Below are 25,636 nucleotides of genomic sequence, written 5' to 3'. Positions count from 1 at the left end.
CTTCCTGTTTATTTTTCTGGTGTGTCACATTTGACGTCATGAAAACAGGGAACAGTAGAAAGCAGCAGATCATACGCCTCAGCAGACCCCATCCAGAAAATGTTTAAACTTGAAAGGACGGAAGCAGTGAAGGAGTGAGTCATCTTGCTTCTTTGGAGGCCAGTGACAATGTTACGGTGGTTAATTTTTAATGTCTTTTACTTCAGTCTGTCTTTCAAATGCAACATTAAATGAACAGTGTAAGAACACTACTTGAACAAACATGGACGGAGGAGTATTTACACTCCACTGCCCTTAACTTCAATGGGCATTATAGCATAAAAGGGGTGAAAATAAGCACGTCCATTCAGGTGTCACATTTTCATCACAGTCAATCAGAGCTGGAGCTGATAAACGCAGAGTCATTTGAGCTGTAAACAAGTGACATTTGCACCATTTACCTTTGAACGAAAACCCATCACCACCCAATAAATCTTTGCTTTTGTTTTCAGAGTGAAAGGGGAATATGAGCAGCCCATGTGCCGGGTTAGGAGTCAAAGGCAGGTTAAACTGAAAATGAGAGTACTGATGATTCCTAGGGTGGAGAGAAACTGACCAAGTTTATGCTGACAGATTCATAGAATCATTCTCCTTGAAGTGAAAGTTCAAGATGATTGGCTTCTCATCCAGTCATGTGGGCAGACGTGATGACTGTTGTGCTGAAAGCAGTGCGGATGATCACATGGACGTAACATTGTTGGGGGACATATGCCAGGACTTATGACAACTACAAAAGGGCATGACCTTTTGTCCAGGTCAAAAAAGAGGGACAAGCTGTGAATCACGGCATTCCTATTGGCTGATGTATCAATGACACAATAGCCCTTTTCCTCTAATTACCCTGATTTGTCACTTGTAGGAAACAGCAGCCCAATCTTGCAGTTAAGAAACTCCCTCGAGTTTCTAAGAAGTATCTAAAAAAGTGTCATTTCCATATGGACAGTTGGTTCTTATTTCTAAGGAATTTATGAAGCTAGATAACTAAGGAAGCACTGAATAGTAACAGTTTTGAACTGAAAGGGCAGTGCTGCAAATAGAGGGTGGTAAGGCACAGACTTGTGCAATGTTGCCTACACATCAGGGGTTGCAACATCATACTGTAGAGCTCAAAAATGCTATCCAGTGGCATTCTTAAAGCAAAAAACAAGAGCCTTACTGTTCGTTGACGACAAAGATGCAGTTGTCTTGGGAGGGTAAGCTTGAGACAGGATGCTTGCAGGTCACCTTCCGCTCATTGTGGCTATTGGGAAAAGGGAAAGAATAGAGTGATCAATGTTAGAAGACATAGCAGACATGTGTCAGTAGAAGTAAGCCCATCAATCATTCTTGATCTATTTTTAAAAAGTGGTTAATGGATATGCTGCTTGTTGCCCTCAAATCCCAAACAGATTTTCCAAAACGTCTATCTGTAAAACATGAGAGCAGTTGAGTCAGAGTTTGTATTAGCTGGGTAAAAATAGGATATGGCCTTAAAAATATATATATGATAAAGGCCATACCGCCCAGCCCTGGGACAGATACACTGTACTGAAATAATATCAGAAAGCTGTGCCAAGGAAGAAATTCATGAATTAAAAACTGGCCAATCGAGATAATATTGGGCCGATGTGACACCTGAGAACTCATAAGACACCAAAATTCAGACGAAAACAAATAGACGCAGCTTGTGGGCAAAACAACAGTGTACATGAAAAAACTTTTTTGTTTTCAGACAAGAGCACCAAAGCTCGAGGTTTTACAACAAAATGAGAAAAGAGCGACTTAGACAGATTAATGTGTGCTGAACTTTAAAATCATTAAAAACCTATTTCACTTTTTGTAAATCATTAAAATGACCATAATGAACAGGCTCCAGCAGGTCTTTGTGCCATCCTACACTCTGCATGTAATGAGAGATACAGAAGATGCCACCCACCCATCCTGTTGGCCATTATAGCGGCCCACAGTCACTTCCACCCCATAATGTGATTAGAGCACAGCAGGACCACACAGTCTTTGGAAAGGAGGAGTCCAGCGACTGGTGCATTTACAACAACAGCAGTTGGTCAGTGTTGTGTGATGGCCTGAGGGTGGAAGGCTCAGTTAACTTAAATTAAGCTTGTAATTCTTTTTCACTGTTGATGTTTTAGCAGTTTCACTGGAATGACTTGATAGCTATATCAATCCAAGATCCAGGTCCAGTTCATCATCTTCCTATCTTATGTACTATAATTTAGAGAGGGAAAATCAATAGTTATTTGATTGTACTGTCAGTGAGTTACAGCTATGGGAAGTTCAGTAACTGTATGAAGTATACTGGGAAGACATTAATCAAATACATTGACAGCAGGAGAGATTAAACAGGAAAGATAATATGAGTTAAGAGACGAGCTACTGTATCAGTTTTCAAAGCCATTACTGGCTATATGTGCTTGACAATTATTCTATAGTTCAACTCAGTCAGAATGCACTATAAAGAGAAAAGAGTCAAGCTGCAGCACAAAAATAACAGTTTTAAACATGGGGTACTAGTGTGCTCAAAAGAGCAAATACCAAGGATGAAATAGGGGGTTTAGTTTCAGTTTAGCCTGGAGAGCAACAGTCTCCACAGCTCTGGTCTATAATTACTGGAGGCACTGTTGGCAGCAGAGCACTTTGTGCGGTCTTGGGCCAGACCAACGGCACCATTTTTCTTTGGTATCCCTTCACACATGTCTATACTGTTCTGCACATAGGTTGGCTACATATTTAAGAGGAAGGAAGAACATCTAGATAGGTATTTGTGTGCAAAGAAGAGCGATGAAAGAATCATGTTAAATGGAAATGTGGACAAATGAGACTTGATAATCAATTCCAAACCATTCCAATACTTGAGAGACTTTTTGCTTTGATACTCATGATTCCTTTGCAAGTAGTGACTCTATGCATGCACCACACGTTTTCTTTCATGTGGTAATTTGGCCATGACTAAAAGGAAAAGAAGTTTAAATAGATGGGTGAATTTTGCCGACTTATTACTATGCAATGCACGCCTCTCTATTCTAGGAAAGAGTTTGATACCTTCTAGGATTTTTCAAGGAAACAATCATCTCATCTAAGAAAAAGCCCTCCACTGTATCCACCTTAGTGGGTTTATAATCTCCTATCGAGAGACAAGATAAAGCACCACCCACTTTAACCCCATATGTTTGCACCGTCATAACTGCAATAAATTGGAGGGATGTATTACTGCACTCCCTGGTATGGAACCTTGCAACTGACATGCAACCTTATAAATATGCAAGAGGGTAACTGCACATACTAAGAATCATACTTTAAATGTTGCTAAACATATTTTGAATTAAGATTTCCTATTTTGTATTCACATTAAAGCAGGTATTTGGACACACAATGGACAGCTCTAGGCAGTTTTCAGCCCTAGAAGGCTCTAATAGACCGCTGGGTAAATATGTACTTGCAGCAGGCTTGCTAATACAAACTAATTGTACAGATCTTGCTCAACGAAAAATGGCAAAAACAGCTAATTTGCATTCAGGAGGACTCTGATGTGATATCAACCCTCTGTTTCTGTTGTTGTACGTTAGACAAGTGATTGCTAAAATACTAGACAAAGGACCTTGGCATTGGCCCAAAACCACCCTGATTAAAAGACAACCCCCATCAGCAACACCTGTTCATCAAGACTTTTTGATAAGGCACTGATCCAAAGAATTCGAAAATCGGCTCATGCACCCTCCTTCATAACTTTTGAAATGTACTTTCTGGAGTGCTGTATTATATGGCTAATTGATATTTGTTTGATGACTCTGCCTCATTAATCATGATCATGACTCTTGATTAGTCCACTTGTCCTGCCTGCAGAGAGGACAGGCATACTCCGAAGATTAATCCCCCTGTTTAAAACCAATAAAATGTCTCATAAAAATAATTTTAAATCATGAACAATAAAGTCAGTTGTATCTGTTAGCAACCCATACACAGTTGAACTTAAAAATAGAAGGATATAAATCATATTGGCGGGATAAAAGCGTTCAAAGCTATTAGTTAAAATATCACCATCAATGAAGCTGCCCAAGGTCCCGAGGGGTTACATCTATAAAACTGAGGAGGCCCTACTGATGTTAAGAAGCATCTTGCAGATGTGTTGACTGACATGTGTGCGAGGTCAGAGTTTTTAAGAGGGGGGCGTGTGACATCAAAGAGTCACTCTGCCTATATGGACGGAAGCTATTTGAGAAGGTCCAAAACATTCCCAACATGATCCATGTGGCACTGGCGGACAGCAAGTCCTCAAACCTCACTGGAAAACATGGGGGCTGTGAAGTAACATGATGTCTGCTGTGGTTGTGTGTAGGCAAAAATAGGTTGGATGACTAACAGCAAAACACGTTTTCCTCTTTAGCAGAAAAATCATTTTGGACAACCTATAAAAGAAGCCCATGACAATCATCAGCTATCTCCTTTGAACTTTTTTTTAAGCCATTTTCTTATCCTTCTCAAAATGACACAGCAGTAATGTTTAGCATACCGCTGTGACAGACTTGAACACAAAAAAATAAAGGAGAAGGCATCCCACACTGTCGATCCATTTATTATTCAAAGTCAACTCTATTGCCTACACATTGCATCCTTAGCTGATTGCAAATATGAAAGGATCACATTGCAAAACAATTATTGACAGTATATGTGGGTCGGCTGCCTTGTCTCAAACAACATAAGGGCCTTCTGAAAACACTGTAATGTAATGTATAATATAATAATGTATAATGTAAGAAACGCTGATGACAGCAACCATCGTAACATCAACATCAACATCAACTGATGCTGCACAGCTACCAGCTCAAAATCAAGTCCTTTTTGAGTAAATATGTTTTTTGAAATAAGTCGGCCGACTAATCTTAGCTCACAGCACCATTTAAAATGGTCACACATGCTCTGGAGGATGTGGTCTGTGGTCACTACAGTCAAGATTAAGTTAGCATAAAATCACGGGGCTGCACAGAAAGGAGAGCATATGGTAGCATTTTTGCCTCTGTAGAGGGCAAAAACATGTTATGCTCTTCATTTACGTTTAGGATTTGTTCTTAAATTTTAAGAGGGAGATGTTATTTTATTGGGCGTGCCTGGGTGATGGGCACAGGAGGTTCCTTGCCTCTTGACCTCAGAGGCAAAGAAGTGGGGATCTACTCTAGGAGTGGCTATAAGAGCTGACCACCCTGCAGTGAGGAGGTTTGGACAGATTTCTGGGTTCTGCACTGTCCTGTCCACAACAATTAGCAGTGAGCTGCAGTAATGAAGAGCTTAAGGTCCGACGGTCAACACTCCACAGGCTTAGCTTTTATTGTGCTGGGTGGGTCTTTGATCCTTCACCCCCCTAGAACTGCAGTTTAACCATAAACAGGTACAAAGCTCCTAAAAGGATCTTTACGTGAGGAAAAGGGGAAAAGTCTTTATTGGTTTTGACAACATATCATTCTGTTTTAAACACCACTAACCCCTAACCCACTGGAAGCTCCGTCCCATTATTATTTTACTGAAGACCCAAACCAAAACCAGGAATTCAGATCTTCGCTTGATATGTTTTAAAAAGAGGTGAGATAAGGACAAATGTTTGGTTTAACATTACATCTTGCTCATGTATTTTGTGAAGCCTAAAAGAGCCAATTATTTTGGGGCCATCTATTTTACTAAATAAATAGATTCATCTGCAGTTCAGTAGGGTTTTAAAATATTTGTTGATTTGAACTCATTACCATCATTCCCTTAACCTGTCTATGTATTTGAAAGTACAGTGAAGTAGAGCTGCAACAACAAGTCAATTAATCAATTAAGTGACGGAAAGTAAACTAGTTGCCAACTATTTTGATGAGAAATAAGTAATTTTCTCAGCCAAAATGTCGAACATTTGCTGTATCCATCTTCTTAAATGTAAAAATTTGCTGCTTTTCTTCACCATTTATAACAGCAAATGAAGAGACTTTGGATTTTGGACTGTTGGTTAGAGAAAAGAGGCAATCTGAGGACGTCACTTTGGGCTAAATGTGTCACTTGTCATTAAGAGGGAAACTAACGTCCTTACAGACTCATTTGCTACAAGCAAAACGGAAGGCGGAAGAAAATCAAATCATTACTTGTGGTCATTTGATTTGTCAGTTTTTTCGGTGCTGCATGACTGTCAAAACTGAAGGGGAGTTCCTCATGCTTGTCCTTGCAGTGCTGCATTCAAACTATCCCATTTACATCAGGCTGCATGCTAAACATTTCAGCCCTAGCTCCATTTGGCCATATCCACGTTACATATCAGAACATGTCACGTTTAACTCTGCCTTTACACATGTGACTGGTGACCTTAAAATGAACTCTGTCCTTGCAATATCACACAATGATGTCACATCACAGAAAACCTACAGTCATTTTACAAGAGTTCACCAGGTTTTGGTCCCTAACCGAATCCAACTGCAAATCACCCAACAGAGCCTTTCAGTGATAATTAATCCTCGTGTTAATGCTCATAAATCTAATCCTATTACACAGGAAGGAACTTGGACGCAACGTTGGCCAAGGCCAGTGAGTACTGATTAACGCTTTCACATTATCAGGTGAGTACTCTTAACTAGCATAAAACAAAAAGAAAAGAGGAAAAAAAGGAATTTGGCTGCAGTAGAACTCCTCAATACCACATGGACATTGACTGAAGGTATGAATAGCCTTTCTCACAAAAGCAGAGCTGAATAAGCAGAACAGGCAGTTTGTGAGTGAGCATGTGGAGGGCAGCAGGAAAAAAGACAAAAAAGACAAAACAGGGGCTTTGCAGTCCCAGAGAGGCCACACCAAATGCAGTGCAGCAGCACGAAGCAATGTGCTATCACAAAAAGGCAATACCTGGACTAATCTAATATCCTTAACTAATTTTAACTTAAAGGAGAAGTCATGGGAAACCTGTATTACTCCAGGATCATTACAGAAAACACAGCAAGTAGCTTTATCTGGAGGAGCTTAAACTTTAACCTTTACTCAACCAAAGAAAACAGCTGCTCATTGGGGCAACAAATCAGATTTTTTTTTCACAAACAATTTAATTAGCGACCTCTCGAAGCAGCTGCGACTGTGTGCAGAATATGTCAAGGTGACACAGCTGAACGGGTGATTCAAGCAGATGTCAATGCCATGGAAGTTAGCTGCCTTCTTGAGAAAATATAAAGCGCTGATTGAAAAAAGTAAAATATTTTATTTATAACAGAAATTCATGAGGTTACTGGGAGAAGCTGCAGTGCAATGTAGTCATGGAAAGCCAAGCTTCACTGTGACCTTCTGATCGGAGGCCAGTATGTTACAACTGTTCCTCATCAGACGAAGGGATCGCTTCCTTAAAGGTCTATTTATAAAATAAGTTCCAATCATGATATTAACCACACATCTAAAGTTCATCTTCCGTTTCAGTGCCAGTAAAACTCCCCTTGTTAACCATTCAATGGTCAATTTCAGGCTTCATTAAAGACAACAGCATGAATTCAATGTGGCTTTCATGGCAGATAAAGTACACTGAAAAAAACACAATAATATTTGTGATTTACTTCCTGAAAGTGAGACAGAAATCTTATCCTTGCTGTGTATGTATGTAGGTCCATTGCAGGACAAAGAGCAGAAGTGTAGCACCCAAAATAGTACCCAGACTCTTCTAATCAAGGTCATCTCCTTAAAGGAAGAGGTGGCTGAAATGCTTGGAAGCTGCAGGCAATTAAAAATATGACAAATGGCATGATTAAACTACAAACTGATATACTTTAAGATGTGTAAAGGGGTCTCAATGATTCCCCAGAGCTTTGTTTCATATCATTACAGACTGAACACGTTATAAGAAGTGGGAAGTAACGTTTGCTTTCATGTGTTGATTCCTCATTTTATCACATTCTGGAGTAAGCAGGCAAAATAACTGAGAGGTCTTTGAATTCATGCAAAATTCAAAATGTTTCTTTGCAAAACTCTACAAACACATGAACTAGTGTGATGCCCCTACTGGATTTTCACAAAATATATTAACACATATAAACATTAGCAACCTACTGGGAAGCGAAGTTCACATTCTGGAAGGCAACTTCGTGCATTAATTTTCTCCATATCTCAGTAAAAAGTCCAAACATTTGACGAGTATGGTAAGTCAGTGTAAAACAACCAGTAAATTGGCTGGATATGGGAGTGGACACCTCTCTGCAGTTTTTTCCATTTTGCTGGTTTATCTCAAAGCCTGAAATCAAATGCGGCTCCGCCCTCCATTTTCCTTGATGTCTTCTGCTCAGTGGGTGCTGGGCCTGGTCCAGCAGCCAATAACAGGGCATCTGAACGTATCCATTACCACTGACTGCTCTTTAATAATATCAGTGTCGGCTCATACATACAATTAATTTTGATGGCCATCTGAAAAGATTTGTTTTTATTGAATATTCCTTTAACTTGAAAAAGGCTCTGAGGAATTTCTGTGCTGTGCTGGAAGCCAAGGCCTCCACAAATACATCAACAGTCAAGCAGCATTAAACACCATAAACAAATCATCCACAGGCTTGTATAGGCAACCGAAAGCATCTCATTTTATATGTCACATTACAATCTTCTCACATATGGCCAATAACAAAGTAATTAATGCACATAAACTGCTACAGATTGTTTCATAGAGCCCCTTCAGCAGTCTATAAAACTGAACTGTCTAAAAAGTATATGAGAATACTGTAAGAATCTGATGTAGAATCAAACATATTCTCTGGTAAAATGACTTCTTTTAAACAGAGGTTAGTTTGTTAGTCCAATGATGTTTTGCAGCCAACTGAAGCGTTGGATGACGGAGTGCCCCGCCCCCAGGCTGAACACCACAAGTATAATCTGTCTGTAGGGAACGTTGCAGAAACACGATGATTCCAAGTCTGGAGGAAACACAGAGCGTTGAGGACAATGGTCACTGACTGAGTTCATAGGAAAAGTGAATAAGTACAGAGGACAGCAAAGCCCTTGTGGGCTTGACAAGTGTCATCCTAATCTTTTGGCTTTGTACAGCGATGGCAACACAACACACAAGCTGAACTACACTATTCTATGTGCATGCTGTTGAATAAATATAAGAAGTTTTAGTCAGACATCACAAACATCCAGAGGGAAGTGAACTGATCAGACCATAACAAAAATACTTCAATCAAAACAGGAAGGATCAAAACGGTCTTCAGATTTCCCATATTCTTACACGCAGACACAAAAATAATGGTTAGCTTTATAGAGAATGTTTGTGCATGGTTACTGACTATAAATGAGAGCTCAGAAAATCAGAGAGCTAACAACCTGCCTGCAAACACATCCCACTGGATAATGAGGAACAGGTTCTACTGCTCCTTGTGTATTTCCAGGAATTCTGGCATAAACCATGAGATAAATCAACAACAATCAAAATACACATTGCTTAACAGATCTGGTCAGGACATCTATAGCCTCTCTACATTTACATAGGTCACCGCAGGAGAGACAGTGGGCATTGCTATAATTATGGCTTCACTGACTGCGATTAACAGAAGAAAGCTTTTAAAGATCATCCAAAACCACGGTGCAGTTCAGTCAGGAATAAAAATATCATCTGATGAAGTCATGGAATACAGTCATGGGAGGGGAAACAGTGGCTCATCTGGACTGATCACAGTACTAAAGTGATAAACCGACACTTCAGAAAAATAGAAATAAAATTGCTTCAGTTTCAAAAGCACCGTTCTAAATGTGTATCAAAATCGGACTGCACTGAAATTCAAGAGAACAGCCAAAATAGACTAAATTGAAGCTGACAAAGTCAAAAGTATTTTCCTTCCAGGGATTTTGCTTTCACTGTCTGCTGTGTACGCCAAACTCCTGGGGCTGAGCTCTACAGACCAACAGAATATGAGTTTTTCAAAGTAGGAAAAGCAAAAATCTAATATTTGGTTTCCAATTTCCTTTTGGCACTGCAAGTCCAAAGGAGAGGACGAGATGCTTGTTACACAACAAACAGGATAGAAAAGAGCTGTAGTCATTATTATCATCATTATTATGATCATAACTAAATTATGAGATATCACTCAAAAGTAAAATATGACAAAACGTATGTGGCATCATTTGAATTCCACCTTTACAGAGCTGCCTGGTCAAAACGATGACAAAGTCCAGTGCATGGGGCGCTGATTGCACATGAAGCCATGTGAGGAACAAAACGCCTGGCAGGAGCTGCTTATATCCGCAATGGGCTTCACTGAGCGACCACAGGGGCCGCGTGTACGTAAATAGCCTTTTAATAGCGGCAGCGAGCATTAAACGTCTGCAAATCACAGCATTGTGTGCGTGCGATGCAATGTATGTCGCACAAAGCAAGCACTGCAGGGTTTTTTTCTTTACTTACAATGAAGAGCTTCCTTTAATGTCCAGGCGGTGAAGTGAAACGGGCCAGGAACAAAAAAAAAAAAACGTGCAGGAAAAGCAAAACCCACAAAAAATAGAATGCGAGAAATCCGAAAGTGAGCGTCGGGTGTTGTGTGACGACGTGAGAGTTTCTTGGTGACTTTAAATAGAAGGTTTGTTTTGAAGCACTCAGTCCCGCTCGTGCTGCTGCCGCCGTCGCTGCTGCCGCTGCTGTGTCTGTTGTGCTCGCACGGTACAAGCCCCTCGCGCTGACTGCTGCGCCGCGTGCGCCCGTAGTAAAGAGACACGGTGAAACCCGAGAGGCGATGATGTCACGGTCCGGATGGAAAGCGAGCAAGGTGGCCGGTGGCGCTTTTATTATTCCCTCCCAGCAGCATTGCAAAACCGAGCGAGCAGAGCGGTGCACAGAGAGAGACCGAGGGTGAAATGACTCCTTCTACAGAAGCCGCGCAGGATCTTTATCCTTCACGCATTTTGTTCATTTCACCCACCCACCCCACACACACACAAACACACGTCGAGGAAACGCGAGCCCGGCGTGGACAAATAGGAGCCACTCCATTACAAAACTGAAGTGACACACATCCCGGATTTAAAGTTGCCCCATTGTTTATTCGGGAGTGTATCCAGGCAGGTTAAATATGCACAGAAATCATCCGAGCTTTATTTCCTCTGTGAGCTCTGTTATTCCTGGCGCTGACTTCTCCACACTCCGGTGTGGGCAGCTGCACCTCCCCTCAGCTCATTCTTCAGCAAGTCCTGACAAAAAGGACTATGTTGAAAAATGAGCTGCACCACTGCTCTGAAAGGCTCACCATGAAAGTATTATTATTATTTCTAAATCATCCTGATCAAGCCGTGGTTAATTTTGTTGCAAAACACATCAAGGATCTGTAATACTGTATCTCAGGCCCGGTTTCCATTCACGTCCAGCACTGTTACTGGAGCTATGCTATCAAGTCGAAGCTTGTTAGTTTCAATGGGATGAAGAGGGAGAAAGAACTGAATATCAAGTAGGTTCAGCAGGGAGCCTGCAGCTATTGAGGACATGAAAGCCCGGACAATGACCTCGGCCCCAAACCTAGAAGCCAAATAGCTCCTCCACTCATCAACCCGCTGAGTGCAGTCAATGGTGCAGGAAGACACCCAGAGACAGTCAATACGCTCCTTAGTGGCTGCTTCTCCCTCCCTTTCACATGTCTTAGAGTGTACTGTAGCTCTCAAAGTCACAGTGTTCTAAGAAACAGCCAAACACTAAATTAATTTTTTATGGTTTGAAAACACGGTAAAGAGGCATCACATGTATTAACACCACCAGTAATATCGGAACTACCTTGACCAGCCCAGCTACATAAATAATGCAGCATGCTTCCATTAGAAAGCCAGGGATTGGGGGTGGGGGTATGCTAAGTCCTTCAGCTATCCTTGATCCTCGAGGGAGGACCTCCCATGCTGGATCTTGGATTCAGAGGATATGGCTGCCACCTGGGGCACAGAATGGACACCATACCCCATGAGAAAGCTCCAAGAGAGAAGGAGGCGGGGGGGAATGAATATCTGGAGGATATGTGATATGATTAGTTACCCAATCCATGAAAGATGAATCTGTAGCCAATAAGAAGCTTGGGCTCCAATGCCCACAAAGAAGGTGTCGGAGGGGAAAGTCAAATCAAGCTGTTCAGCCATCTGTGTGTGTATGTGTGTGTGTTGCCACAGGAGAGGATCCATGTTTTCTGTCAGCTCCCAAATCAAACAAAGACGACGACTTTCACCGTCAGTCCCACAGTGTTATACTCACATTATTATAACAAGACAGAGTGGTTACAGAGAATAGTGCATCAATTCACAGGTTCCTCATAAACACCTAAATTGTGCTTAACAACTCCATTTTATCAAAGTAGTCCCCCTAGACAGAGTGCTCCTAATTGCTCAGCCATTGTAAGTCAGTGTGAGGCCATTTGCTAGGTGCTTATAAAGTGAATGTCACCATCATAGCTACCAAACCTCCCTGAATTACCCTGACTGAGTTCAGAATCACAGATGCTGTAGCTTAAAGGGTAACTGCACCGTTTAAAACCTGGCGCATTCATTACCCACAATGCAACGTTCCCACTGACTGACATCCCTGGAGGCCATTAATCAGATTACATGCAGCTTCCTTGGAAGACACAAAAGGCTGACTTCTGTCCTCACTCGCGCTGACGTATCATGTGATGTTTACCAGGATGTTATAGCAGCAGGCAACCAAATTAAAGGCACATTCTCCTTGGATAAAATTAGGGATGTCTCTGGGTTTGAAATTAGCCCTGTTTACACAGGACTAGTATTACCTGGGTGGCTCTGGTAATCTGGAATAATTGCTTAGATGTACTGTGATTCTGCCTTTCCACAGTTTGTATAGTAAAATTCCACTGCAAATTACCTACCATATTTTGCCAAACACAGCACATATCTTTTTTCCACTGTCAGACTACTTAACATTCACCTTCAAAATGAGTGACTGAGAGGGGCTGTCATAGATTGCTCAATCTAATTGAGCTCGATACAACACATGCACAAAGCAAAACTACTATTTTGTATGTATTAAATGTGTTATTATTGTGGGGGGCTTTTTAGCCTTTTATTTAACAGGACAGCTCAGAGTGACGGGAAAAAGGGGAGAGAGAGGGAGTGAGGACGTGCAGCAAAGGGCTACAGGCTGAATTTGACCTTGAACCACTGCTGAGGACCGACACAGTCCGCCTGCTCTACCAGATGAGCTAACAAGGTATCCACTGTAAAGTTTTTTTTAATAATGCGGCTGCTGAAAAAACAGACACTCTGCTTCTGAAATGATGTTATGCAGAGCCTTGACATCATATCTAGGTGATAAAGTCAGTTAACATCCCTTGCGGATGCGCCACACAAAACACAGACGTGGGGGGTCATTTTTAAGTCACATTAAGCCCCCTGGTTATAATAGTCTCATGAAAACAGAACTATTTTATTTACCATTAAGTCTACTACTCAACCAACCATACAACAAAAAGTTTAGCTATTTTCAAACATATCTTTAAATAGTTCTCATAGCAACTTGAGGGTTAGTTCTTGATATTCCTTTAACATAAATTAGGAAACATACCAAGCTCGAGCTCATTAGTGGAAAACCCCCAAACAGTTCTTACACCAGGTCATCAGGCATTCAGTGGGAGTGGGAGATCCAACCACCGTTCCAAGAAAGGGAGTATGACCAAACCAAGGTCACACAAACTCTGTTGATTCTGTTTTTTCTCAAGCCAAAACTTAACTAGACTCCATCTTATGGCCACACACCATTAGGCTTTATGACAGAGTAGGGATAACATGCTGGGCAACCTCATTTCAGTTGATGTTATCACAGCGGTTTGGCTCCACCACTCCTGTCTGGACGTCAAAGCCGAAGGCCTCATAAAGTAACGATGGACTGTGCGTGGAGGGAGCTACAGAGACTACAATAACTGAGCTTTATGCAACACTACCTTTGAGAAGATTATAATGTTCAATGTTTAGACGGTGTCAGGCAGGTAGTGAGTCATCTCCGAGGTATTCAGGCAACGTTTGTTCTGATTTGATAGAAAAGAGCATTATTTGGTGTTCCTGATATTTTGACAGCCAAATTGTACATTAAAAAGGTAGAAAACGGTTTCATGTGCAAAATTTCATGAATCCAAAGTGTGAAAAGGTGTGTACAACATGCTGCGCTAATTGATATCCCATTGCTGGTATTGTTTTGCCCCTTTTCTTTTCCTATTCTAAAAGCATTCATTGTGAAATGCAAAGTGTCTAAAGACAGTCATGCTGTGCTGTACAATACAGTAGGGCAACTGGACCTATATGGTTGTCTATGGTTGTGAAAAAAAAAAAAATTCTATACATTGTACCAATTATCAATGAGCACTGGAGCATTTCTGTCCTGCTCCAGCTTGCTCAAGAGGCTTCATCCGGTTCTCAGCTGACAGATGCCGAGAAGAAGCTTTCAGACTCATTAGCTGCCCACACAGTCAGAGGGAGAGAGACAGGAAGCGAGAGGGAATCGCTAAGTGTTCACATGTTTATCCACTCTCCGAGGATCCTCTTCTACATGCCCACTCGCTCTCGTCTCTAGCTCTTTCGTCTTCCATCCACACTCCCACGCTCTCTCCTTTGTCACTGATTTACAGGTTATTACCTGCTGGTGTTCAGAGCAGCTGCAGGTACACGGGCTGAAGGCAACAGTAGCCTGAGGTTGATGCTGAGGAAGACAGCCTGCATCAGGGTGTTTGCCAGCGCTCTGCAAGGGCCTCTGTTCCAACTGAGCGATACCGAAAGAATACTGCATGCATAAACAGTTCTGTTAGCAGCTTGTCTTGGGAGCGAGGGGGAGAAGATGGGATGAATTGGCCACCCCTCTTGATGCACTGGTGTGTGAGTTTATGGGGAAAGGGGGTGTCTCCTTCTCTAGTAATTAGCTGTGTGTGTCAAATGGAGCTGAAAAACAACAATGAACTCCTGGGTGGCTGTGCAGTCACATCCAGAGACACAAGGCTGAGATCTAGTCACTCCAGTGACATCAGTGAATTGGAAATTACTGGCGGAGGTCAAATATACAATGAATATTAACTTCTAATGGTGAAGCCATAAGATCACACACATATGCTGGTAAAGTCATGTTGATTTGTGGTGTTTATTCTGGGAAGACTTGAAATACATTCATGACTTCTATGACGAGTCATGGCATGCTCCAGGGAAGATACCAACATGATTTCTAGAGAACAAAGCAGGAAGGAGAAACCTCTTGAGCTGTTTCCACTTCTGCGATGGAGACATAGTTGACATGTTGGGATTAGAGAACTCTCAGAGCAGGTTTTATCATCTGCAGAGATGAAAGCATTTGCATCTGATGGTGAATTGAAAGTATTTCTCTCAAACTTAGTGTGACCACTCTGTATAACTGAGCTGAATTAAAACGTCAGCTTAGATGGCTCTTGCTTGATTTTTTAAAATGTTTTATTGATTTGACAATGTCAAAATTGACACAATCCTCCGCAGTGCTCAGGATGTAAAGATACTAACAACAGATAAGCAACTGCACTCAACAGTTTCAGCCACGAAGCTGCCTTTTTGGGAGGACATAATGAAAGGAAAATGTGTTTACACTAGCACACTGAAGAAGAGACTAATTAGAAAAAGATCAAAAAGAACATGGATGATTTTCCAGAGGCTAACAAAATGAACCGATCAATGAGGAAGTCAAACTCACAGTCCCCCCAGGCTGCCAGGAAGTTTAGAAGAGCTCAATCCTCTCATGAAATACTATACCCCACTGACCATAATTACATGAGAAGGCCAAAAGTCACTGTGTTACTGACACAGTGAAAATTGAAAATCAAAAGGCGGTTTCTGGGATCTGTCTCTTTCAAGCACAGAAGCAGATCTGCTAGTTGGAGGCACAGACAGTCCTGGGATTATACCAAAAGGCCAAGCGATCAAGCAAAAGTCTGGGAGGAGAATTAGGCCTGCAGATCAGTGTGTTTCAAGCACAACAGCCCTGGTGAGTGACATCACAGAAGGTCAGTAGTGAAAAGTGGGGTCGGACTGACTCGCTTCACTGTTGAGGCTGCTCCGCGAGCCGTGGCAGCACTGACAATCCCAAATTCCAAACTTAGAAAATCCAAACACCAATAGCGATGCACTCCAGCATGATCCCTCGAACCAGCCCAGCCCCCTGCAACACAAGTCAAGCCAACTGATGAGTGCTTGCTGACCAGGCTTGACTTTCTTTTTCCGGGATCAGCAAACAGTACAGAGGCTCACACCTCCAGTTATCCAACACATCCTTTACTGGCAGCATCAGCCTGTCAACTCAGTGTTTACAACGCTGCAGCAACCAAACACAGAGGTAATTATTTGTTTATGAATAATTTATAGTTGAACTGTTCGGGATAATCACTAAAACCTTTGGGTAAGCAAAGTGTCAATCTGTGGATGGGAAAGGGATGTTCTACTGCATCAAAAAATGGTTGGAATCTAATCAAGTCATATGAATGGGGGGCTAGCAGAGGATACTAATGTTTGTTTTGGCACTGCATACACAAAGAGGTGTTCTTATGCATACATACATTATAACACTGCAATCACACTGGAATTTAGGTTTCCGCTCCATACCAATGCCCCTTAACTGGCAGCAACTACCCTGATTACGTGGGGAGATGGGACTTTGTTATTGACATTTGAGTAATCTGTAAAGAACACACAAGCACACAGACAGAGAACTGAAACTGAGAAGGTATTTGGCTCTGTACATGCACTTTCATGTAACTTTGTGGGTTTGCTGTAATGTACAGCTGCAGACTCCAGGCTGCAAACAGGTGTGAACAAGGTAATGACAGACATACCGTAGACATGCAATACGCAATGAATATTATCTGAAGTCACATAAGACATAGACTTGTGCTGCAGTGAATAAAAGAATCACAGACTTCAGTGCAATTCTCTATTCATCTAATGAGGTGATTGTAAAACTCATCACATGATCCGCTGAAGATATTACTGTAGACATACAGTTTCTGTGAATAACAAGCCAAAACTAAAATAACTCTGAATGCATGACAAACCATTGCATTTAATTCATAGAGGCATCAACGTTAAGCCATAAACTAATTATAAAAACAATACAGAAACTACATAGACCATTTTAATATACACTCGCACTTCCTCCAGATAAATTCTAGCGGTGTTATACATCAGGCTTCACTCACTTTCAGCTTTCACAGTAGGCACATACAACAATGCACCCAGTTCACTGTTAGCCTAATGAATGTATCAGCTCTTGTCTTTGGCTGTAATGAGCCTGTTGGGAGTGTCTAATGTAGGCCATGGTGCTGATTTGATTTGATAGAGCCAATAACAGCCACCCCATCCACATAGGGAGCCTCAATAACCTCATCTACAAAACTGATGATCATACAGCAGTGGAGAAGCACAGCACAGCATGTATCATCGCCTATTCTATCAGCTCATTTCCCTCCTGAGATTATGTTGTCTTCTGCGATTGATTATAGAGAAGCCTTTGGATGCAGAATCAGCGTCTGTCTAACAAATGTCTACTACACTGTATACAGTACAGCAATAAAGCTGAGACAAAGTTTATGCCTTGAATGTAATCAACTCTACTCTGCCACACTTGTGATGTGTGTCTGCATGTAGTAAAAGATTAGTTATGTATCCATTCACAGAATAGCGCTGATCCATCTTCTAAAGAACAATAACTTTAATTCTTCTGTGAATGACTTCGGATCTACATCAGATTTCCATTCATCACAGCCAGGAGAACAATTTACTGGCTCCTTTTTTCTCTCACGACTTCTTCCTCCATTGCTAAGGGAACTGAGTAAAAACTGTCTATTCAGCTCAAATGTTCCAAGTGGGTTTTATGACACTCACTTATTTGAAGACTAAGCCAATTGCCAACATGCATAAGAATGGGAACAAAGAGCTGAAATGGTGAAGAATTTCTTTAGAATCAGTTAGTCACCACCCCAGAATTACTGCAACAGGTGCAACTACGTGTTTGAGGAAGGAGGACAGCATGGGAGTATCAAGGGGAGTGTGAGGTACTACAGCAATGGCTACTGGTGACACTTTTGATGTAGATTAGCATTATGTTCATGTGTCTTATATGTCTCTCTTTGCTCTTGTGGCTATAACTCTTGATTTTATGACCCCATTTCAATGTAGAAGGTTATGTGTAAAATGGGAACACAATCACTTGGCTTATTTTTAAATAAAGCCTCTAAGTTATAAGCAGTTTTGAGCATTCAGTGTGTCTAGAAAAGTAAAAGATAATGTATATTCAAAACAGTACATTTACTAAATTAATGCTTGATTTCTTTAAGTGTGCGGTGGATGCATGCTATTGCCCAACAACAATGTAGCACACAGAAAAAAATGGAGGAGCTGTTTACAGATGCCATAAATTTTAGTAATTTGGATACAGATGTGAGAAAACCCCATAAATACCACAGAAAACACAAACAATGATTACTAAATATTTGGGGAGACATTTAACTTTTTCTTGTGTAAGTTTTCTTTGAAGTGGCATGAGAAGGTTGCAAGTAAACAGAAGTAAGTAAACAGGAAAAAATTACGTGTTGTTTTTCATGCATGTTCTTCTTCATTTAAATCAAAACAAACAGAAATTAAAACAGAAGAAACAGAATTATTAGTATATAGTATAGTATAGTATAGTAATTAGTACAACATGTTCACTTGTTTAAAAAAAAAGAAAAGTGTTAAGTTTCAGGCACACAGTTTCGACCAATGAAAAGCCTTAGCTGCACAAATTTTTGGTCACAGGTGCAAACAAAATAGTTGCATCCTGGAGCCCTGGATGCAACTATTTTGGATGCATTCTAGCCATATCTTGTGATGGTTGGGTCACCTGGCCTCATATCATCTTTCTGGGTTGGCCGGGCTACTTAAGTTGGCTCATCATCTTGTCTCTTTCCTCTCTCACATCCTTGTTTTTTCACCACAATGCCACATATCCACTCAACAAGGCATCCTTTGAGTCTGTGCTGTGACAGGCCCACAGAGAGGGATAAATGTGGTGGTAGTAGTAAAACAGTGTTCTGATCTGCCACCTAGCCTTCAGCAGTGCTGAGCATGCTCAGTAGGCCTGCCAGAGGGCCAGACTCCTGCTTTGGCCTACTTCTGATAAAACCAATAATGTCATGGAAAGTTTCTTTGCTGTGAGTCTGTGTATGTGTGTCAATCTGACAGAATGTGTGTGTCCTCAATGTAGAAGCAAAATCCAATACCATCAACACAGCTACAAACTGATAACACCACCCCTGGTGATGGCCATCATTGATCTGTCTACCATCCAGAACTTAAGCAAAGATATGAACATACTGTGGCTGGGAGAAACTCCATGACCAAAACTGCAGATGAGGGAAAAATACTTAAGAGATTGAGGGAATGGCCTTACTGTAATGAAATGCAATAAAGGATCTGTTAAGCTCTAGTTCCTCTAGTCCCCAGGCATAGATAGCTGCTAGCGTGAGCAGAGAGACGGACCAGGCACTGCCTCGCTCAGACATCGGTCCAACTGATTATAGAAAAGATGACCAACAGAAGTGGGTCAGCCATGAGAGTGACAGAACAAGATACTTTGAGAGACAGAGGGAGAAAGAAAAGTCAGAGCCACAGGGACAGATCGTGTGACTGTGAGTGTAATGACTTCAAAACTTATCTGTTTTTGGAAATTAGAAGGAAGGAGATTTGTGGAGTAAACAATTGTTTACACCTAAAAGAAAACATCACCTGTGATCACACAGGCCGATATTTATTGTGAATTTTTTCCTTAATAACATGTACATTTGTTGATCACAATAAGGATTTTCTCAGGCCTTTGTGCCAAACCAAATGAACTCTGCATGAAAGCATGCACAAAGCGTTCATCATGTGCCGTGGATTGTCAAATATTATCATCTTCAGGCTGCAGCAAAGCAAACAGCCGATGACTAAACAAACAAAGTGGAGAGAACATGTTCCAGTTTGTCCTTACAGTATCAGTCACGTGAAGTAGAAGTGCCAGACAGCATATAAAGTTACCTAATGAGGTCTACAGCCTACTTTTTGGTGACCTATCTTGCTGTTACCTTTGCTGTGCATTTACTCTGACACTTGCATAATGTGCACTCAGCAAAACCGTGCTGCAAAAGATCAGCAAAATTTATGGAAGACGGAAATTCTTAACACGTAACTCACAAAACAAACTTCTGTGTAGACAGGACGACACAGAAATCAGACTTCACGCTGAATGCTGAATCTGAGAAGAGATGGCTGCAGTTTCAAAACTCCAACCTAACTGCTGTCTCATCAGCAAAGCCTCATCCGAGTCAGCCGATGCAGATAGAAGCGGTGGTGAACTGGGAAAGCACACAGGCACAGGACCTGAGTGCTCCACACTCTCAGGGACTCACATGCATGTAATATCACTTTCAAGTACCTGTACATGTAATGTGTGTATTTGCATGTTCAGGTTATGATGACATCTGAGACATTTGGCAGTCATTGTTTGGCAGAGGTGGGTAGTAACCCCTTACTAGTAACATCGTACTTCTCCTCTTTACTCAAGTATATTTATGAGCCAGTTATCTTCTGTATACTTTGCTCATTTGCCGTTTATACCTTCATTATAACTAGTCTGCTCTAAATGCAGGGATTAAGGGGTAGAGCAGCTCTACTGCAGATGTCAAGCTGCCAACTGCTGGGAAAAAAGGAGCACCACCCCAGAGCAAAGATGACAGTGCAAAAGCCAGAACAAGAAGCAGCTTCCAGCGACAATCTCTGGCCATAATTTTACACCAAAATCTACAGAGACGACACTTGCAGGATAAAGTGCTTGCTGTGCCTCCCCTTTTCTAATGCCTGCAAGCACACTGAAGTAGGTAGCACACACTATAGGTGAATGCATCTAGTGATGTCTGACATTAATCTTTCATGTTCTGATAATGATATTGACGTGTCTTGCAGCTAGTGGTCTTTTGGGCTTCAGAAAGCAGGTAACATTCAACATTACCAATATTTTCATCAGTGCAAATTATTAGAACTTAACGTGTTAAAATGGAAACCAGGTACTTTATTTTCTTCCCTTGACTGGATTTCTCAAATCATATTTTCACAGAGTTTTTAATGGGAGTAATTGTGCTTTTGCTTAAAGATCTTCAGTACTTTCACTCACCACTGCTGTCCGTCAGCTGGTTTCAAAATGGTGCATACCTCACGCATATCTAATGCACACCAGAATAGCTACACCTCATTAGCACTTGAGTGGCCAGTTTGTACTTGTAGGCTATTTTTTTCAGTGAAAGGTGCAGATAAAAGTGTGAGGATGGCTCATGAATAAGTGAAATAAAAGCATAGGGTCTGAGTGCATCTCAGAGTACGTCCCCACTGAACCTTCCCACATCCTGATCTGACATTCTATTATAACACCCTGTTAATCCATATATGAAAAGGGGGCAATCAATGCCACTCTCAAACAAGGGCTGGGTGTGTGCAGGGGGAAGGCACAGCTGACAAATTGAGGACAGCTTTCAGTGCTGGGCAGTCAACTGAGTTACTGACTCAATCTAATGGGAGTTTGGCACGTTCGTGTTTCTTTCCCTCTTGTCATCTTCCCTCATATTCCTCATTCAGAGCAACAAAGTCTATTTCTGACTTTATAGCATGAGTAAATTTGTTTTGCTTTGAATTTGGAGGATCGGGCGCATGAAAGGGAGAGGCCAAATTTTTTTATCACTATTACAGGGAGTGTCTCCTCTTAAGTACGCCGGCTGCTGTTTTTGTAGGTGCAGCTGCATTGCTCAAATCCTGGGAGAAAAAGGAACAACAAGCCACTTCTGTCAGGGTTCAGTTCTTGCTCCTTTACAGCTCAGCACGCCTACAACTGAGCGGTCAGAGCCAGCCTTTTCATGATAATTGCGGGGGGATGATATTGTTTCAGATAAAGAAGCTCCATGAAAATCTGTTGTAAATTTTCTCAGCTGTAACTCCCCCCTGGTTACAGCCCCCTGACCAACAGCTGCATGTGTCAGGTATAGAGTTATGAGGGGTCACAAAGGCAATACATCAGCGTCCTGTCAAGCTTAGCACAGATTATAAGAAGGGAGGGAATTACTAGGAAAGGCTGAGAGAGAGACAGAGAGCAAATTGGGTGAATGGTAGCTGACTGAACTACAAGGACAATATAAAAACTAAAAATCCAGATGCTGTCCACTCCTCCTCCTCAAGGGTGGGTTGAACTAAAAGGACTTGCATACAAAAAAAACAGTTTCTGCAGCAGCATGAGACACCAGCACAGGACTATTTCCATAAAAATAGATATAGCACCTGTGTGAGAAGCAGTGAACAGTAAGACAGAAGAAGAAATGTTCCCTGTTGGCCACCACACACTACTGTAAACACCTCAAGGTGAAATACGCCCAGCCATCCTCCTACTCTCGGCAGAGGCATGGTTTTTTTGTGAAACATGCACTTAAGTACCACTTACCTGGATTGATGATGCAACACACACAAAATGGGGCGAGGAGAGAAGAGAAACAGGATAACACAAAATGTGTCGTCAATAAGACTGTACAGCATGGTCAAACAAGTACTGAACTCTCCCTTTCACACACTCTGCAGCCTAGAAGTTTTATTTTTGGATAGAGTTAAGTTTGTAAATATGATAGCATTCTCTGGAAATATGTTAGATGTTATGGGCAAACTCCAACACTGCCCTCCGATGGCTACAATCATCACTTACACAAAATATCTACAGAGCAGCACAAAATATGGAAAATGTAACAATAAAATAACAAAAAAGTTCATAAGAGTAAGTAAAAGAGCTGCTGGAATTTAGCCCCAAAAAGGAAGAAATTGCTTCAGTTTCCCAAGTGACTGAAACTGCAAAAAACTGAAATAAAATCCACTGGTATAAAAGCTGTTAACAGTTTACTGGTATGAGATTCCAGGACTTAAGTAATATAACTACAGTCTAAGCAATCCCCTACATACACCTCAAACTGTATTCACTCATAGGTACCATCCCCTTAAATACGCTTGATATCATTCATCGAGATACATGCACAATTCCTTGAAAAATGATGAACAATGTCAATAATGTCTCACGTCTCACAATGTTAAAGAAAGTAAAAATAAACAATTCCTTGATGTGTCCCTTTATCCATATCCAAACTGGAAGTTTATGTGGCCTATTTTGGCCCAATATCCATCTTCCATCCACAAGTTTTGTGGAAAACCTTTCTACATTTTTACATATAATATAATTACAAATATTTCAAAAGAATAAGTAATAGAAGTGCTGGACTTTACCTAAAAAGAAAGCAAGAATTTATTTCAGTTTTCCAAGGGAGTAAAAATGCCCAAAATAGACATAAAATCCACTGCTATCAAAGCTGTTCGTAGTCACACATCAAACTGTACTCACTCATAAATACCAGCCACCCTAATAGGCCTGATTTCGTCAGGATCCCTGTGTTATTCTCTGGGAAATTGACTACAATATCACACACACAAAAAAGACCCGTCCTCCATCCAAGTTTTGTGGAAATCAATGCAGTAGTTTTCGTGTAATCCTGATGACAATGGGTGAAAACATAACCTCCTTGGCAGAGGTAATAGAGCTTGAAAGAAAACTGGCTTCATATCACGAACCATGTTGCGTTACTTTGAGGCCCTCTGCTGGGAAGAATCAGTAATTACACTTTTTAGCTAAACTACTAATTGCATGCAGGCTAACATCTGGTCTTAATCTCAATGCCTGTATCTCACTTACAGCAGCACAGTCAGCTACTCCTACAGCTGGAAAAAGGATGCAAAAGACTGTCTGGTTATGGGCAAAGGAATGCATGCAGGCATAAACAATTAACCCCACATGACAGCAGGCATCGGATGATCTCAGTAAATCTATGCATATTCATCGAAGGCAGCACAAAGACGGAGATTGGTGAGCACAGCTGCTTGACTGTTAAGACGGGTCTATGTAGAGGAGAGAAGCCACTGTACAAACAGAAGACACATAAATCAGAGGCAGAAATTAATCTTTTTTTTCTGTCTACTACCTTTTCTGTCACACATAAATATCCAGCACAGGCGTCCTCACAAAAATACAGATGTTAAACGCTAAAATCTTCACGGTTCATGGATATTTTTGTCATATGCGATCAAGTGATTGCAATAAATCATCACTTGACACAATTAATTATTATCTTTATGAATTGATCTCGGATATGCAAACCAAGTCATGAAAGCAAGACTGGTATTTGGGATTCTATTGTTTGCATCAGACAGGAGCATAAACTACAGGCAACATTTAAATTCTCACTTCAGTTTTATTTTTCACATGATTGCACTTTCACGCATTTTCAACTCCCACGGCGGCGTAGGGATTATTTAGATCAAAGAACAGACAAAGGTTTAAAACTCAATCAGACAATGTCAGAAACTAAACTTTGATCAAAGAATAGCCTACATTTAAATCTTTAAAAAAAATATAGCTTCAATCGAACAAGGAAGCCTAAAAATAATGCAGATCAAAGCGCCTTTCATCTCTCTGCTGCACACATGGATGTGCAACCTATTCTGCTAATGGCTGCGCTGGAGGACACTAAAACAACGGCATGTGTCACAGAGACAAGCAGACACACACACACAACATACGCAGCGCAGGCACTGTCAAAAACGGCTTTCATGAGGACCTCAGAATAACACACATTCATTCTGTCATTTTCTCTCCACTCCAGGTGCAGGTAGAGTGTCATTACATCATTTCATCAGCAGGTCCTTCCAGCTGCTTCAGGGATCCCCATGTGGCCACAGGCTAATTTGAACATGTGGCCTCTCCACTGCACCAAGGTCTCTTTTCAGTCATCTGTTCCCTGGTTACCACCGAAAGGAGACTTGGAGCGAGTATCCTTCCCGCATGCCCAAATCACCGAAAAATACTAATTTCAGAGCGAATCAGCTGCTCAACTCCTTCTTCAACCTCTTTTGAAAAGTGATGCAAGCTACTATTTTTGTCTGCTTCCAGCCCTGATCTGATTTCTGACCATGGGATGAGGTAAATCAAGACGTGCTCTCTCCCTCTCTTCAATCAGTCACATCAATGCTTCCTCAAAATCTGTAGTCAATGTCGCAATCCCTCCCTCTATCACAAGCTCATAAACACCTCCAACTGAGACATCTGCTTGCTTTGTAAAATAATAACGCACAGCACCCTTTTCAGAGGGAGAGAAAGGGTCTCAGATTTAAAGATGCTGGATTTCACTGTGACACCATCCCACTCAGAAGGAAAACGATATTATTTCTGTGGGAGGTAACAATCAAATGAAAACAATAGGAAGACACTCTTGCTCTCCAGGCCTCAGTTGTCTGTTTATATATCGTACATACCACAAAAAAAGCGAGAGGAAAGTGTAAAGATGAAAAGGCTTGCATACATATTTTTCTTATGACCTGTAGTGCTATTTATTGATTTGGATTGTTTTGCAGAGAGTTGCACAGTTTTGGCGATGTCTGCCTTCTCTCAAATATAATGGAACAAGATGGTTAACTGTCTTGTGGTGCTCAATGTGCCAGAAAATACTGGGAAATGACTCGACAAAAATATCTCTTTCCAGAAATTGTGACC

The 25,636-nt window shown here is 41.2% G+C and overlaps 1 protein-coding gene across 12 annotated transcripts in view; it reads right to left on the bottom strand.

Moving 5' to 3' along the window:
• LOC119024272 (pleckstrin homology domain-containing family A member 5-like) overlaps nt 1-25,636 on the bottom strand; it is an 85,641-nt gene that overhangs the window by 38,004 nt on the left and 22,001 nt on the right. For all 12 annotated transcript variants that reach the window (XM_037106863.1, XM_037106867.1, XM_037106864.1 and 9 more), the window contains exon 4: nt 1,196-1,279. In XM_037106863.1, the coding sequence (XP_036962758.1) occupies nt 1,196-1,279 (84 nt within the window). The remainder of the gene's footprint in view (nt 1-1,195; nt 1,280-25,636) is intronic.

The sequence above is a fragment of the Acanthopagrus latus genome, chromosome 8, assembly GCF_904848185.1.
Source record: "Acanthopagrus latus isolate v.2019 chromosome 8, fAcaLat1.1, whole genome shotgun sequence".
NCBI classification, from domain to species: domain Eukaryota; kingdom Metazoa; phylum Chordata; class Actinopteri; order Spariformes; family Sparidae; genus Acanthopagrus; species Acanthopagrus latus.
Note: the sequence above shows the minus strand (reverse complement) of the source record. Positions and strands in the feature narration are given on the sequence as shown.